This window comes from Podarcis raffonei, chromosome 10 (assembly GCF_027172205.1).
Source record: "Podarcis raffonei isolate rPodRaf1 chromosome 10, rPodRaf1.pri, whole genome shotgun sequence".
NCBI lineage: Eukaryota > Metazoa > Chordata > Lepidosauria > Squamata > Lacertidae > Podarcis > Podarcis raffonei.
The window spans coordinates 55,011,648-55,029,771 of record NC_070611.1 but is presented as its reverse complement, the minus strand read 5'-3'; the positions used below and the strand labels follow the sequence as shown (position 1 = coordinate 55,029,771).

The 18,124-nt window shown below is 43.9% G+C and overlaps 1 protein-coding gene across 2 annotated transcripts in view; it reads right to left on the bottom strand.

Annotated features, from left to right (window-relative positions):
- AGK (acylglycerol kinase) overlaps window positions 1-18,124 on the bottom strand; it is a 43,185-nt gene that overhangs the window by 15,969 nt on the left and 9,092 nt on the right. The window contains exons 3-8 of one of the 2 annotated variants that reach the window (XM_053405151.1): window positions 15,164-15,203; window positions 9,570-9,649; window positions 6,804-6,879; window positions 4,801-4,893; window positions 4,280-4,312; window positions 1,330-1,424 (exon numbers count right to left, since the gene is read on the bottom strand). In XM_053405151.1, coding sequence (XP_053261126.1) covers window positions 1,330-1,424; window positions 4,280-4,312; window positions 4,801-4,893; window positions 6,804-6,879; window positions 9,570-9,649; window positions 15,164-15,203 — 417 coding nt within the window. Of the gene's footprint in view, window positions 1-1,329; window positions 1,425-4,279; window positions 4,313-4,800; window positions 4,894-6,803; window positions 6,880-9,569; window positions 9,650-14,930; window positions 15,104-15,163; window positions 15,204-18,124 lie in introns of those variants that run through there. The other variant, XM_053405152.1, reaches the window with a different exon arrangement.

Below are 18,124 nucleotides of genomic sequence, written 5' to 3'. Positions count from 1 at the left end.
AGTGTATCAAGACAATAGATCTTGTTTGGCTTTGCTGAACTCAGAGAGTTGCAAGCAAAGAACCAAGTACTTGCAGATTAAGCTACATCGTGCAAGAGAGTGTATTCAGAAAGGACTCATTCAGGTGTCCTACATGCCAGGAAATGAAATTCCTGCTGATCTGTTGTCTAAGGTTGTTAACAGAGAACAACTGAAGGTTTACGCACAAAGGTTGCAATTGGGTTGAACCACAGGTACTACTGGTTACACGGAAAGGGGGAGGATGTTAGGATATTTCCGTTCCACCTTAAAAGGGAGCAGGATGTTTGTATAACAGCCTGCGTAAGTTCCTGTCTCACAGGATGTTTATGTTGTAAGTTCGTTTCGTTTTCGCCTGTTTTGCCTGAGCAGTCGGAGCAGACGGTCATGCCTTCTTTGTTCTGACCAACGCCAAATAAACTGTAAATATGCATGTTCTGCTCTCATGCTGTGCAACTTCTTGCTGTGTGAATTCTGCTGTCAGAGTGTGCACTAAGCCTGAGGCTTAGTGTCGCTGAATTGCTGATATTGCCTGACTACGGGAGGTCGATGGATCGTCCGGCACCGAGCTTGGGGGCTCAGATGGATTCTATCTCCCTGGCAGTATCCCAACAAAAACAAGGAGGCCCCTCAGATGCTGCCTTGGACTCCTTGAAAAAAGGGCAGGGTACAAATGTGACAATAAATGTAAAATCTAAGTTTGTGGGATGCTCTCCCTAGGGAGGTTCATGTGATGCCTTCATTATACACCTTTATGTTCCTCTGCAACTAGGCCTTTGGCTGATTGATATCCCATGCCCCTTTAAATGTGTTACAGGAGGAGGGATTCTTCCTTTGGTTTTGTTCTTATTTTTATTATGTATTTTGTGGTTTTTTTCTATGGTAATTTTATGTTGGGAACTGCCCTGGGATGATGATGATGATGATGATGATGATGATGATGATGATTTGTGCCCCATCCACCTGGCTGGGTTTCCCCAGCCACTCTGGGCGGCTTCCAACAAAGATTAAAAATACACTAAAATGTCAGGTCTATGGATGAAGGGGGGTATACAAATTAAATAAATAATAATAATCTGAACTTCTACAAAAAGTACCATTTTAGGTACATTAAGGTTATGATATAGATCTTTTCTCATTTTTGAAGGTGACCATGTATAACATAATCTTGAAGTGCCTAAAATGGTCCCTTTGGGGGGTGGGGAACGGACCAGATTTGCAGCCCTTCCTTCCTTCAATATACACCAGTCTCCTCCCTGCCACCCTACTCCTTTTCACACTGATTCTCGTATGACACACACACACACTTACTGGACTTGGTTTGCACTCTCTGGATAAAGCGTGTGACTTAAGGTGCTGGTCTTTCCGAGGGGAATGAATCCGATGGGAATCTTACTGAAAGCTGCCTGGGAACAAGGGCAAAACAAGTCTGCATCAGCGCCAGCTGAATCCAGCTCCCCTTCTGTGCAGCTGCGCCTGATTTCACCCCCCACCCCCCACCCCAGGCAGGCTCTTCCTGAAAGGGAGGCAGTAATAAAGAATGACTCGGAACATCAGCCTCTCCGGACAGCCCCTCCGGATGCCAACTGGCTACAAAGCAGCCTTCTGTAGTCATTAGCCGCATTGTTACACACGCAGAGCCTGGCACGTCCTCTCCAAGCAATGTATGGATTCTGTCAGCAACCTGCCATCTCCTAAAAGACTGAAGGTGGCACCCGAAGCGTGGCTGCGCTCAGGCTGCATTTCATCTCCAAGCAAAGCGCGGCTGAGACAGGAAATTCGGTAATGCAGAGTGTCTTTCTCCGCGAAGGGGAATATTAAAATAAGGCACCCTGGCAATCAAGTCGGGAGGTTATTATTACACACCAATCAAGCAGCCCTTTTCCAAACAGACAGATTGACAGTCTTTATCTTTGACTCTGCAAGTTGGGGGAGCAGGCAACAGAATGAGGTGATCTGCTAATAAGGGAGGGTCACATGCTGGGTTGCGGCTCGGACGCGACTGGAAGGTTCAAACACAGCTCTTTTCTCTAGACATGCTGCCTGGCTGGAAGTCACTGCCTGCATTGTTCTCCCAGTCAACGCCCGGCTGCTAAGGCCATGTTACTATAGAGTACACATGTATGTGCACACACATGCAAACCAAGAGCTGTGCTCCTTCAAGTACGCCAGCAAATCAATGTTAATGACTGTGCAACCACGACACCTTGGCTCTCTGCAGAAGACTGCAGCTTGCAGCACAGTGATTCAGCAAATCCAACTCATTTTCTGAAGCGCTCCATCTGCTTCCATGCCTTTCTGCTGCAGCCTCTCTTACAACCAGTCTCCTTCCTCATCTCATTATCTCTTCTGTCCCCTTATACTTCAGAGCAGATGGCCCAGTGTCAAAAGAACAGAGAGACACAGCGATTTTGCCTACAGTACTAACCACAGCCTGCCAAGAGGTGTTAGCTAACTGGAGATTGCGGTGCTGGCGAGTGCCGGGCCTTTTTTGGGTCACAGACTTGCACCAGCAGAACAGGTGCACAATATTCAGGGAGTTTGGGGTTACTGTGAGCTATGATGGGGTGCACCGTTCTAGCGTGCAAAGTGAAAGGGGGATAAGAAAGAAAATTCAAGGGAAGTGTTTTGTCATGGGAGGTAGCAAAACTTCATTTCCCGCCGAGCCAACATGCAATCTAGAAGCTGCATGGAAATGAAAGGGTGAGGTCAAGCATGCTGGAACTATACAAAATCTTCAAACAAAAGCATAACTTGATCTCTACTGTCCTCTTAGTCTGAACTAGAACTGTACTGCAATGAAACAGAGAAGCTGCTCTTTAGTTATGCGCCATCAATAGCTGGGAAGATGAACTTCTTTTTTTAAAAGAATATAACATTGCTCATGGCTTGGCTTGACGAATAACCTGGCCAATGGCTGTAGAGTGTGATCTCTGTTTGCTTGCCCATTATTCTCCCTAGCTGGTTAAGGGATCCAGTTATTATCTCTTGCCTGGGAAAGCAGGCTGGCGGAGGGGGCTGCCATCTCCTGAAACTCGCTCTGTCCAGTCGAGAGAATCAAGTTCATGGAGTTCATTGTGAGCTCCAACCGTTAGCTAAAAGGGTCCATCACTGTACAGAGAGAGGAGGCATCTGATGACTGCCTCCGGGGCAACTATAAATGGACAGCAATAGGGAAAGACAGCATCCCTTCCCCACTGATAGGAAACAGAGACTGACATGAAAAGGCCAAGACTACACAGCACTGTAGCTCAGATCCATTGCTCCTTTACCCAGGAATTGCTCCGTTTCCAGGAGATGGGGGAGGAGAGGAATGGTCCTCCATTAAGCAGCAAAGCTGTCACAGCAGATTATTACTTTTTCCTGGTTTTTTTTTTCAAGTGTAGAGATTTGAAAGCTTACAATTTCTCAAAGGAAGCAAGGTAATTCTTTGCACCGAAGCTGAAATATAAATTTTGTCTCTCCATAAGCAGGCAAAGGCTCTGTACAGCAGGCACAATTCTAGTTGCTAACAGCCTCCTGGGATCTCAGAGAGAATCATTAAATTGCACTTTCTGTCTTTCTCTTTTTTTCCTTTTGGTCAGGTACTGATAAGACATTGTGGAATACAATTCTGTTAACAAGCAGCCTTATAAGCTTTATGCAATGCACCCCTGCTGGTGTATGGATTTCACCCAAAGCTTGCTTCCAAAGGGAATGCAAACAGTCATGGGTTCCACTTTCACTTTACCTGACTACTGTCCAGAGGAACGCTTGTTTTGCAAATCTGGAGAAATGCCTGTTCGAAAGTTTTGCATTCAAAACTACCCTGCTGTGCTTACCAGGAACTCCTCAAAACTGAGGCAAGAAGCTACTTCCAAGACAAAGGCCTAATTAATTCTCAATAAGCCAACAAACCTGTGGCAAGGCTGTACCATTTCATATTGTATGTGGGGACTGCATGACTGATTGCTCTTGCTCCATATGAAACAAGTCTCTCTACACAGAAAACCAGGGAGAAGAATTTGGGGCCTAGCCTTCCTGTCAACATGCTACTATTCTAAAAAGTGTTTTTGTATGGAGGAGCGCTCCATCACATGAAGCCCCCACATGCATTCTGGGGTGCTACACCCCAGACACAGATTGACTTCCCTGGGCCCAAGACAGACAGATGAAACTGCAAGCCAACAGCAGGGTCAGCCTAACAAAAAAGACAAGACAGTGAGACTACAGAATGCTTTGGATTTTCCTGTTAAAAAGGCAACAGAAGAAAACACCTTACCTCATCCACCCTCCGGAGAAGGCCAGTTATGACCTGTAAGAAAAAAAACTTTTTTTAGCTACCATCGGTAAAATGAACCAGAACTTGCCTTCCTTCTTCAAATGAACAGATGACACACCACCAAACATTGATGTATCCTACAATTTTTGCTCCAGTTACCTACTTATTACATTTACATATCACCCTTTCCTCCAGGGGGCTCAAGGAAGTGTGCATGGTTCTCCCTGCTCGCAACAACCCTGTGAGGTAGGTTAAGGCTGAGAGACAGTGACTGGCCCAAGGCCACCCAGTGAACTTCCGGGCTGAATGGGGATTTGAATCCTGGTCTCCCAGGTCCCTGTCTGACTTTCTAACTGCTACACCACATGTTTCGAATGGTTTAGTGGGAACCAGGATGAGAGGAATCTTGGGGGGGGGGAGCTTGGAGTGCATGAAGGTGGAAGAAAAGCTTCTCCTATCGAGAATGCTCCCCTATGTGCTATTTTCCCATGGGGAGAAATGTAGAAGAATTCTTGCAGTACCTCTTGCAATGTTCCATCACCTCCTGCAACGATTATCATGTCTGTGTTTTCCATCAGCTCCAACAACTTCTTCGCTTGCCCTTCATAATCTGTCTGTGATAGACACAGAGAAGCCAGAAACATGTTGGGTGGTATTAATACTCAGATCGGACCCAGTGAAAAGCAAGGACTTGGGTCCACTAATTTCAATGGGTCTCATGATTGTGACTAACATTGGGTATTGGCTGCCCCAAAAGAAAACCTTTCATCTCCATATGAACACGCGTACATCTAATACTCAGCACAACAGCACACATCTTCTCATTTATTAATTTCAAAGTTTTGCATCACCCCTCTTAAAGCCCCCCCCCCAAATACAGGATGTAACACAGAGAAATCCCTACAATATATATGCTCAACTAAGATAAATATAGCCCATGCTGTTTCTAAATTAGAACTCAAAACATGTAATCACTTTTTTCATTCAAAGAAGTTGGTTGCTTTTGCAGGAATAATTGATGGTTTTGACGTATCTCCAAATGGGTAGCTTCTGAGAACCATGCCTTCTTATTCAGCCAACAATCTCTGCTAGATTATTTCTAAAAGCAACAGCACCACCTATTGAACTAATCCACGCTACATCCTGAGGCAATGTATGGTGGGGATTTGCAACCGTCTCCCATCCACGTATCGAGATACAACATCCTACTTGATCTGTGAACCCTTCCAATTTACAAGTTAACCACATGGAATGATAAAATATTTTGTGATCCAATGGGGAGGGGCCATAGCTCAATGGCTGAACATGTGCTCTGCACACACACAAAAACCCACTCAGTAAAAGTGCCATGCATATTGATGGGATTAGATCAATCATCTCTAGCTACTTGCATACCAAAGCTGGGGGGAAAGTTGCTGCTTGAAACTCTGGAGGGCTATTATCTGTTTGAGTAGACAGCCCTGAAATAGATGGACTAATGTGACTCAGTATAAGGGCAGCTTCACTACTGAAATTCCTAGGCATGTGCCCATTAGCCCTGCCTACCTGATCCCAGGGTCAGGCATTTCCTGAGCAGAATGCCCTCTTGCCTCTGAGTGGAGAAAGGACATACTTCTGCTAGCAATAGTTTGTTGAACAGCTAGCACAATATAATCTCAGAACAGTTCAGTCTTCCCTTCCTTAGGAAGGCTCTCTTGACTTTTTATGTTCTCATCAGAGATGCCGAGTTTTTTTTCTTATCCGAGAGGCCATTAAAGGTGTTTAAAAAAGGACTGCTCTTAATCAATCTCAAGTGCCCTGTGGCAATTTTATGAGCTCTCGTGCATGAGAATGAACTTTTCTCAGGCAGAGTCATCAACTCTTCTCTTTGCCTACAGGCCTTGGTGGCTCTCTCGCCAAAATCTTGTATATATTCTCCATCGCCCTTGAGTCAATGAAATGAAAGCAAGATAACAACATTCCCCAAAAAACCCCACCAAAACACGGCACTGGTTTTTGTTTTTGTTGTTTAGTCGTTTAGTCATGTCCGACTCTTCGTGACCCCATGGACCAGAGCACAGCAGGCACTCCTGTCTTCCACTGCCTCCCGCAGTTTGGTCAAACTCGTGCTGGTAGCTTCAAGAACACTGTCCAACCATCTCGTCCTCTGTCGTCCCCTTCTCCTTGTGCCTTCAATCCTTCCCAACATCAGGGTCTTTTCCAGGGAGTCTTCTCTTCTCATGAGGTGGCCAAAGTATTGGAGCCTCAGCTTCACGATCTATCCTTCCAGTGAGCACTCAGGGCTGATTTCCTTAAGAATGGATAGGTTTGATCTTCTTGCAGTCCATGGGACTCTCAAGAATCTCCTCCAGCACCAGCACTGGTTTTAAAATAAGAAAAAATACAACTCCTCCCCAACTTGAGCACTTATAGACTCTTTATCTTTCATTTCACCTCTAGCAACAGATGGATTCTGGCTGATATATACTGGGAAGAGGAAATAGTCGCTAGGAGAAGAAAACACAAGTCCATTCTCTGTCTTTACCTTAACCACAATCACATCCAGACCAGACAAGTGAAGAATTGGGGCCGCATTCTTTTCAAAAAGACTCCTGGCTTTGCTAGAAAATTAAAAGAAGTGTGATGTCACTTTATGATAGTTCCTCTTCCCTCCACGTAAAAAATACCCTCAATTGTTAACTAAAACCAAAATCATGTTCATAACAGCAACAGGCTATTCTGCAGATCCTTGGAAAAAAGCCGACATGGGATGGGATCAGTATAAAGGTGGATATTTGACTGGAGTGAGGTTTTGTATGCAGAATGAGTCATTCATACACAGTTCTCAGTCGCAAGATACCTGGGAAACAATGATAACTGAATACGTGATGACAGAAGCAAAGAGCAAATTAGTGGAAGTGAGGGGGTAGAAGAAGGAACACTGGGCAGTGCCAGAGTCAGATAAATCTATGCATTTTATTTATCACATGACATTATTATCCCACCCGTCTTCCCAGGACCGCTCCTAATTTAATTCAAGCAAACGCCCCTGTGAGATGAGCAGTAGGTAACACAGAGATGGCAACTGCCCCAAAATCATCCAGTGAGCTTCACGGATGAGCAGGGATTTGAACCCGGGTCTTCCAGGTCCTACTCCAACACATCAACTGCTACACCACAGTGATTCTTAATGGCTCACAGCAAAGGGTCATATTATGAGGCGATACAAGTCACTGCCCTGTGTTCATAAGTGAATTTGTGAATTCACTGCTACTAGCTTGTGTTGCCAGGGACATTTTTAGGGAGCATCAGCATAGGACTTTCTTTTCTTCATAAAAAGAAGCTATTTACTAGCAAACAGTAAGTTTAGAAGGAAGTCCTTCTGAACTCTAGAATTATTCAAGGATGGAAATCCTGTGCCATCACCATACTTTACATTTTTGCTCCTCTTTTCCTCCAAGGTGTTCCCAAGCCCCTACTTCATCTCTGCAACAACCCTGTGAGGTAGACAAGTCTGAGAGACGGTGACAGGCCTAAGTTCAGCCAGTAAGCTTCATGGCTATGTCCCGTCATCCCTAGTCCAATGCTCATCTCGCCACTTTTCTATTATGGCTTTAGAAACTTTAAATATTTCCCCCCAACAACCCTGCCTGCCACCCCAAATAATAAGCCCTCAAGCAAATAATGTATTATTACCCAACTAATGAGATATGGAATACTTGCCCTCGGTTGGTAAGATGCAAATTCTACTTTTAAAAGAGAAATATCACTTGCTTTATTATTATTCAGCAACATTAATACAAAAACTTCACCTGACCTTGTTTTGGTAATGCTCTCGTGCATTTTAATGCCTGCTGCTGCATAATAAATAACCATGGTATTAATTATGAATTATCCTGCAAAAATTATTTTGAGCACCCAGGGAAAAGAAAACAAGACTTTAAGTAAGGGACATCTTCCAAACAAGGTGTCGTTTGTAAGACTTACCCCCTATCAAAAATAAGCCTGAGCTAGAATTTGCAGTTTAGGTCAATGAGACAATCTTTTTAAGCGGGGTGGCTTGGCCTCCTAAGCAAAAAATCCCTTCCTGGTCCTAAAATGAGTAACAGTGCCCCTAAAGGACTAGGTGAGCAGCCTGGGAGTCATTTTGGACTCTCAGTTGTCCATGGAGGCACAAGTCAATTCTGTGTCCAGGGCGGCTATCTACCAGCTTCACCTGGTATGCCGGCTGAGATCCTACCTGCCCACAGACTGTCTTGCCAGAGTGGTGCATGCTCTGGTTATCTCCCGCTTGGACTACTGCACATGGGGCTACCTTTGAAGGTGACTTGGAAACTGCAACTAATCCAGAATGCAGCAGCTAGACTGGTGACTGGGAGCGGTCACCAGGACCATATAATACTGGTCTTGAAAGACCTACATTGGCTTCCAGTATGTTTCCGAGCACAATTCAAAGTGTTGGTGCTGACCTTTAAAGCCCTAAATGGCCTCAGCCCAATATACCTGAAGGAGCATCCCCACTCCCATTGTTCAGCCCAGATGCTGAGGTCCAGCTCCAAGGGCCTTCTGGCCGTTTCCTCAATGCGAGACATGAAACTACAGGGAGGGCCTTCTTGGTACTGGTGCCTGTCCTGTGGATTGCCCTCCCATCAGATGTCAAACAGATAAACAACTATGGCTTTTAGAAGACATCTGAAGGATGCCCTGTACAGGGAAGCTTTTACTGCTTGAGGTTTTATTGTGTTCTTAATATTTTATTGGGAGCTGCCCAAAGTGGCTGGGGCAACCAAGTCAGATGGGCGGCATATAAATAATAAAATGATGGTGAAGATGCTAGCCACCGGGAGCCACAGTCATTGACAAAAAAAGCCCCAATGTGTTTAAAACCAATACGCCTGCTAAATCTTTGACCTTGAAATAGCTTTTGCACACAACAGCCATTTGCTACCACTAAACCAGAAAATAGGCACAGCGTGGCTTCAGGGGCACTAAATCAACATGCCCAACATCAGAGCATGCCCCTCTATTTGGGAACATCTTAATCTCATTCATAGAGCGGAAATGCTGATGACATTAATGCGGAATATGGAGTGGGATAGGGGAGTGAGAAGAACTGTATGATTTGGGGTTCATGTTAAATTTAGCAAGCAGGCCCATTTAACTGTGGTTTCTCAATCAGCTGAAGAAGTTTGATAACATTAGGTTCAGGGGAGGATAGGTAAGGCTTTGGTTCCCATGAATGTCTTGCCCTGATGAAAGCAAAACCACTGTATATGAAAAGATGCCAGGTGGCTGGGAAAGGGAATCTTACCCTTTGCAAGCTGCAGGGTTGAGAAACACTGTTGCTTTCTTGATCTGCATGCTGGAAGGAAGAATCTGGTTGCCAAACACCTAATAATGGAGAGAAAGCTTCTCATTATTAAAGCATAAAAATCTGTCTGTTTTTGGTGCTGAACAATTTCTGGGATTACAGGGCCCCCCTCCCACCCCACACAAATGGCTTCAGTGAGGGGGGAGCAAAGACTGCTTTACTGAGCTCCGTCCCAGCCAGCAGCCAGCAAAAGGCCACCTAGATGCCTAATTTAGCCTTATGTTCTGCAAACTCTAGTCAGCTTACATTGACAACTTGCAAGGGAACGGCAAAGGTACATCTGCATGCAGTTAGTTCCACTGAAAACAATGTGAGCCCTATACACTGACAGCTTGCTCTGCCTCTCTGTCCCACTTTGATGCAAGCTGTGTGACAAGTATAGGCCCCAGGCAAATATAACTAATAATAATAATCAATGAATTTATTCTCAACACTTTTGGTGAAGAGATATAAAGCAAGGCAGCTGAAGCAATTGTTTTAAGAGAGCTCTGTAGATTTTCAAAGCAGCAATTCATAGCAATTATCAGCATCACTGAGGCTATTAGAGTAGAGGATTAAAAAATTTGTTAGAATTTAATGCTCAACTCTGTTCTATTTATTTTACCGCGGTGGAAACGAGAAGGCAGAAGGCATGCGAGAAACAGTGATTCATGGGGGTAAAGGACAGAGGAAATCAAACTGGCATGTTATCTAAAGAACAGATGGGAAAAGTCAGTGATTAATTCTATTACTTTTGCATTCTTGGGGGAAATCATGGAAAAAGAGTGTCTGCATTCATAATTCTGAGGTCTGTTACAGCTGTTAGAAACATCTAATTATTTACTTGATGGGGGAGTGATATATTTGCTTGCTCTGAACAAACAACCTGTCTCTTCTACAAATTATACTGTTGGCAGACTTGCTTTTTATGCAGGCTCTGCTCTCATGCTTTCGAGTTTTAAAGAGGAAGACTAAAATAACAAACCACTTCAAGACCCTTTGTAATCATTTACTAACTCAAAACATTGGCTGCAGGGTAGGCGCTTGTAAACTGATTTTATTTCCTGTTTGATCATTCCATCCTTCACACTACTTCCCCACCCCCACCCCACAAACACACTAAAACAACATTGCAGACAATAACTGAATATTCCCTAAACCTGTTTGACTCAAAGGTAAGTGAAATAACAGACACATTCACAAACCATGATAAGCCTGGGTTAAGCTTGGCTTCCCTGTGATGTCCATATCTGGGATCCTGGTTTATTAAGAAGCACGGATTCATAATCAAACATCAAACCAAGGTTTAAGGCTGGCTGGCATGAAGACAAACCCAGCTGGATCAGGCCAAGGGCTAATCTAGGCCAGCATCCTGTTCTCACAGTTGCCAACCAGATGCCAATGGGAAGCAGAACATCATCATCACCATCACCGTTTATTAAATCTGTATACCGCCCTCCAACTAAATATCCCAAGGCAGAAAAATACAAAATAAGAATACAAAATACAGCTCAAACTGTCTTGCCCTGGTAAGCAACCTGGCTGCCAAATTCTGCACCAGCTGAAGTTTCTGAACCATCTTCAAAGGCAGCCCTACATATAATGCATTGCAGCAATGTAACCTAGAGGTTACCTGAGCAGAGACAACAGAAGTTAGGCTATCCCTGTCCAGATAGGGGAGCAGCTGGACCACCAGCCGAAGCTGATGGAAGGCACTCCATGGCCACCAAGGCCACCTTAGTCTCAAGTGACAGCAAGGGATCTAGAAGTATCACCAAGCTGCGTATCTGCTCCTTCAGAGGAATCGTAACCCCATCAAGAGCAGGCAGTCTCCCATCCATCCAGACTAAGGAACCACCCACTAACAGTGCCTGTCTTATCTGGATTGAGCTTCAGTTTGTCAGCTCTCATCCAGTCCATTACCAGGGCAAGACAACGGTCCAGCACATCTACTGCCTCACCTGCAGATGTTAAGGAGAAGCAGAGTTAAGTGCAACAGTGCCCTCCCCATCTGTGATTGCCAGCAACTGGTGTTCAGAGACACACTGGTTCTGACAATAGAGACAGAACACAGCCACCACGGCTAGAACACAAGCGATCCCCCAGGACTTCCGGGTTGGCGCCATCGTCTAATGGCGGATTCCCTCCGAGCTCCGGAGGGAATCTGCTCAACAGGGGTCGGGTTCTGCCGCGGCGGCGACGCGGGGACCCTTAGAAACCACAGGCGCTGAAGCCTGTGGACCTGGTGACTCGGTGGGCACCATTTGCGCGCCCCCCCGACCCGCAAAGAAGCCTTTTTAAAGGCTTCGGAACGGGGGACGGAGGGAGGTATGGTGCTGAGAGTTCGACTGCTTCCCCTGCTGAGTGAAGCCGCATGCCATGGGCGGAGAGCGTTAACTTCTTCTTTTGAACTTTCGGATCAAAGTAACGACCCGTGAGTAACACGGTAATTGGACTTAAAAGGGAAAAAATTTTCTGGGAATTCGGCAAGATTGGGTAAGGTGCTAAAAAGGAAGTCAACCTGCCCGCCTTGTAAGCATTGTAAAGCAAGGATTTTATTACTAAGGTTGTGTGAATGTCTTTTGTTTTTTGTGGAAAAGCGCAATTAACTTTATATTGGGCCAATTTAAGTGACTGTGCTGGAGGATAAGAGAACGGATTTCACCCCTCCCCCAAAACCCGGGAGCGATCGGGCAGAGAGCCTGTGGAAGAGGTTTATAGACTTTGACAGCTGTCAAATTAGCTGTCAAAGCTGGAAAAAAAAAGGAGAACTGTGTCTTTGCTGGTTACATTTGATACAATTTGGTAACAAATTGTTAAAAACAAAGAAGAAAAAGTTAATTTGTCATTAAGTAACTAGAATCCCTCTAGAGGGGGTTCAGGACATTACAAAAATGGCTGTAAGTGGAAAAATACTGGCTGAACTGGAAAAGACCTTTCGTCTTCTGGGAAATCTACAGAAGCAGACAGATGCTTTGACTATAAGTGTAATAACAATGAAGGGAACAGTAAACAAAATTGCTGAACCTGGAAAGGATATGATTCAAGCTCCTGCAGATGAACAGGGAAGTGTTGCTGCTGATATAAAAATCCTTATAGCCAAACAGGAGAAAGAGTCTGAGTCATTTGAGATGATGGCTAAAGAGAGCCAGAGGCCTATTAAGTTGGAAACAACTGAAAATAAGATCATGACAATGGATGTTTGGCTGGAAGTGAAGAATGGAATCTGGAGAGATCTCCTTTTATGGGGATCGGAAGACATATGGAATATAAATATGGACAGTACAGAGTTTGGAGTCTTTGGGACATTTGAACTTATGAGAAGCAAGAAACAAGATTTTGGCTCCATTGTTAAATATGGAGGTCTGGCTGGAAGAAATATGGACTTTACTGGAACAGAGCCTCTTCGAGATTCGGAATTTAAAATAAAGGACTATCAAGAAAACCGGCAGAGAGAAATTGAGAGAGGGTTAAGTGCCTCGGATGTGAGATCGCCAGGCTGATTTTGGATGGACTGTTGGACTTTGGTTGGGGATCAAAACCGGGAAAGGGGGTGGGAGGGCTTCGGGAATTTAAAGGGGGTAAAAATATGATTCTGTTTTAATTAAGTTGGCTTTTGCCACTAACATAAAAATAGGGAATTTGGGGAGAGATTTGGGGCCGACCTTAGCAAAAGATTATCAAAAATAAGTGTTTTGTGTATAAAGATTGGAATTTTTAAGTTTAAATAGGTTAATTAAATTGATGGAGGAATTTAGGGAAAGTATGTTAAGAATAAGTTTTGAAATATAAAGATAGAGGTTTAGAAGTTAAAATTTGTTTAAGATAATTGAAGTAGAGGAAATAAGGTAAAGTGGGGGGGATAAAAATTGCTGAGCTAAAAATTGGAATTGGAATACAAGAAGGGTAGGTGTGGGGAAGTCAAGGAAATGGGGTATGGAATATAATTATGGTAAACTTTTAAATTGCTGCTTTTCTTTTTCTTTTCTTTTTTTCTTTTTTTCTTTTTTTTCTTTTCTGTTTTCTTTTGTATTCTTTTTTGAAAATTTTAATAAACATAATTAAAAAAAAAAATAGAACACAAGCGATCCCGGCTTGTGAGGGAGCAGAACAAGATTCCAGGTTTGGACATGGCAGGAAGTCAAGCTTCACTATGGCTTGGTGGTTTGTTTCTGTTGCTCAAGCCAAGGGAGAAGCGAAGTGGGAGCAATCAGGCAACGTGAACTCATATGCCAGCAACCCTGGTTTATTGAGATCTGCAAACGCAGCCAGTATGACCATGGTGCTGCATCGGTGACGGCACCTCTCAAGTGTTATTCGCATGACTGCAACATCAAGCGTGGATTTGCATGTGCAAAGCAGGCCTCCGTTGCTCCTTGTGATAAAAACTATTTTACCACTTTGAATTTCACGCCCTAATAAACTCCCCTGAAGTATAAGTTTCATTTTCAGACCATGAAGAAGGGCAGTTTCCATGTTACAGTGCTGCAATATACTACTGGGAACATAATAAGGAGTATTTTAAAAGTTTGTGTTTGCCAAAATGAATATGCACATCTATTTGGATGAGCATATTCAGTTCAGCAAAATACAAAAGACACAAATTTCAGACAGAATCCGGTATTTTATTTCCCAATGGCCAATGACATGGCCATAAATCTTTGGCCAGAGATACTACAAATAAAAAATGGGGGGGGGTACTCCACATAAAAGGCACAATTGGGTGTTTATGAAAATTTATAACAAGGAGGGGGAAACATGATTTCTGGTATCTGTTTGCTTTTTCATTTTTTTTTAAACTGCACTTTTGCATAAATATCATAAGGCAGTAATAGATTAAGAACACAGTATTACAATAAAAGTATCAAATACATCACTAAGAGCTGGTTGGAAAAGAATCTTAGGTTTGAAAGGCCTGTCAAATTAATATAGTTTTTAGAAGACGTCTAAATGAGCAGGATGGTTCTGCCAAACCTCTACTGGAAAGGAGTTCCACAAGTCAGAGCCTGACATATTAAAGGCTTGTTCCCTCAGGGCCAGCCGAACCTCAAGAGCATTTGGGACTACAAAGAGTGCCCTCCAATAATAATAAAATCAATTTGGTTTCTCCTGCTTCGTTGGAACTTTTTGGTCCTGCCTTTTTGTATAGGTACCAGAGTACCAGGTCCAATCAGAATAAGAAAAGCTACATGCTAGTTGCTCTCCATTCTGCCAGTTGATGAAATGCGATTTCAATCTCCAGAATTTTCAGTCCTGTCACTGCTGGCCCACAAGTTTACCTAACAAAAGCAATACAGGTAATCAAGTTTCCCAAACTCTTACTGAATATATTCCACTTTCGTGATGCTCATGAATAATTTGTGATGGCACTGAACTGAGGCGTAATTAGGTGCAAAGGGGGAAAGTGTCTTCTGGTATTTGAGCAGAAGAATACAGAGAGTCCCTTTGGCAGGCTAGTCACGTAGAGGAGACCTGCTGGGAGAATCTCCAGAATCCTGCACAAGAGAGATAAGGAGAGGATTTTAATCTAATTTGATCTTGTTAAATGGTATTACCTGGGCTTCTTGGCATGCAGCTCTCCTTAGCAGGTTATCGCTATCAGGAGGAGGAGGAAGAAAAAGAACAGTGTTTTAGATAGCGCAAGTTGAGGGGAGGGATAAATAGATGGAAACACACATTTAAAAATACCTACTTCTACTGCTTTGGCACACAAAACACAGACCAAACTTTCCAAAGGGGCTACTTGTCAAAAACACGTAACTATTTAAATGTCACCGTTTTGATGCCACCTTAGCTTTCGTCACTTCTTGGACCATGTCTTCATTACCAAGAGCCAGATCCCACCCGCAACGAGATTACTTAATTGACCAAACTGAACCGCATCATTGTATAAACAGGAAGTAACTGACCAAAATTCTTCCGGTCTAACTGGTGAGTGGAATTAACCAACTGCCCAGCCTGCTAGCAAATCAGTGGCCAAATTATTCCTTTTTCTGACAGAAGCACCATGCTAGCTGCAGCACTACCAATGAAGTGCATATAGTCATCAAATTACCAAGAACGTACACCTGCATTTGCCAATATCCTTCCCTCCCTGCTCGTCTCCCCATCCTGTTTGCTGTTTTCCCTCATTGTGTAAATTGTATGTTCCTTGGTGGCAAGGACCTGACTACTTTTTGCGTTGCCATAATATAAAATGTGCCCACTCTGCAAGTCTCAGGCATAAGTGAAAAAAACACCTGACATGGCAAGATGGTGTCATGGCAGGGAATCAGTAAAGACCTCTGGCCCTGCCCACCAGTGACATGGGGTCCCCAGAAGGTTGCCTACAAGAGAATACAGTGGTACCTCGGGTTACGTACGCTTCAGGTTACACACTCCGCTAACCCAGAAATAGAGCTTCAGGTTAAGAACTTTGCTTCAGGATAAGAACAGAAATTGGGCTCTGGCGGCGCGGCGGCAGTGGGAGGCCCCATTAGCTAAAGTGGTGCTTCAGGTTAAGAACAGTTTCAGGTTAAGTACGGACCTCCGGAACGAATTAAGTACTTAACCCGAGGTACCACTGTACAGCCTTCTGATGTTTTCCTCAACCACATCTCTGCTATGTTTCTTAGCTATTGGTGGACTACGAGTCCCATCACCACTGGTCCTGCTAGCTAGGGATGATGGGAGCTGTAGTCCACCAACAGCCAGGGACCCACGTTTGAGAAACACAGTGATAATTCCCCACACCTGGCTTAGACTGACACAACCAGCTATAAAGTGAATTTCTCCCCCAGAAAAGTGAAACCTGAGGGGCAACCTGTGGAGATAAGCAATGAGGTTTGAGCTGAAATAAAGCAAAGAGTCCTGCTCTTTTCATCTTAGGCTGTCTTAGGCTGCAATAGGGAGGCATATGAGCATCCTAAAAATTGGCCCACTGCACTTTAATGCGCTTCTATATTCTAGTCCACTTTGTATTTCTTGTTTGCCCCGGGAACCTTCAACAGCTGGTGGATATAAACATATTAAACAAATAAATGGAAACTCGCTGCTTCTCTTTGCTCCACTTAGCCATCTTTTCCAAAGATAACTCTCCACGTGGTCATTAAAACGGGGCTTGAAGTGCTATGCAGTTCAAGGGTGAAGAACGGAGATAGAGGAAAGTCAACTTTTGGAAGCACCTCTCTGTGGAAGTGGCATCCCTGTTCTGATTTGTGCAGCCTGAAGCGTTCTGGGTTTGCGGCTTTCATCTCTCAAGGATTAAGGGCCAAGCTGGTAAAAGCCCAAGAGGTGCCTGCCTGCCTGCCTGCAGCTCCGAGTGGCTGGGGTCAGAGAGGAGGAGGCCAGAGGGCAAATGAGAACTCACTCGGTTTACAGCAGGGCAGTGCTCTCCTTGGCTCTTCGTGCCAAAAGGGCCAGGCAGCACTCCTTTCAGTTCCACTCTGATGATATGCTGCACATTTTTATTAATACGCAGCAGTTTACGGGGCTCATTCCAGAACAACTCGCTTTGCAGACTTTCCCCCTCTTTCTCTGCTTATTCCACTTTTTAAAGCCATGTAACTCGTTCTGCCTTACCAGCATTTACTGCCACGGTAGCTTTTCTCACGTTACAGAAAATTGATTTTAGATGAAGAATCAATCTGGAGAAATTCAAACTAAGCAGCGAGAGAAACTCTGTCAATAGGAAACCTTTAGTGAAAATAATGGGACAAACAGAAATAAGCTTCCTAAGCGAGAGAACGCATAAATAATATATTACTCCAATTCATGCCTAATTGGAATATTTATCAAAGTTTTCCTTAGAGGCAGTAGTGCTCCCCTTAACATAATGTTTGCTCTTCACATTCAAAGGAATAAATCATGTGTGTTAAGCAACAGGAACATTTTTTCTTTCTTTTTTTACAAGAATGGCAGGCTATTGACTAATTGCAGTAATTTTTACTAAGTACTACTTAAAAACCAACTCTAGTGCCGAAATGAATTGGACAGCCCTACTCCATCTTATCTACCCATGTACAGAGAGGCACCGCAAACAAACATGCATTTATTATAAGGGCAAAATTCTCAGCACCTCTCCCTACCCCCAGCATGTGAAAGCTTTGAAGCAAACACGAGAGATACCATTCTTATTAGAAGATTCCCCATCGAACCTGCTAAGTATCTGATCAGCTAGCAAAGCCTAAGGAAAGTAAGTCTTGGCTGATGATGCACAGTGGTAGGGCAACAGGAATGCAATGAATGCATCCACATCAATTGTTTTCATGGACTTCCTGCTATAATCGTTTGGTGTTCCTCAATGTCAGGAGAAAGAGAAGCATTACAGAGGATGCTGAAATTGGACTAGCACCAGTCTCAAGGTTAGAAGTCACAGCACTGACCTTTGAGACAAGGTTGTGAAGAATGGGTGGGCTCAGGGATGTTAATTATTTTAACTTCGTCTTGCAGGTCTGCAAGTGGCAGGCACAGCCTGCTGAAAGCGAGGGCTCTTGAGTCCCATTTATTTCCATTAGTCTTACTAAATAAGTCACCTG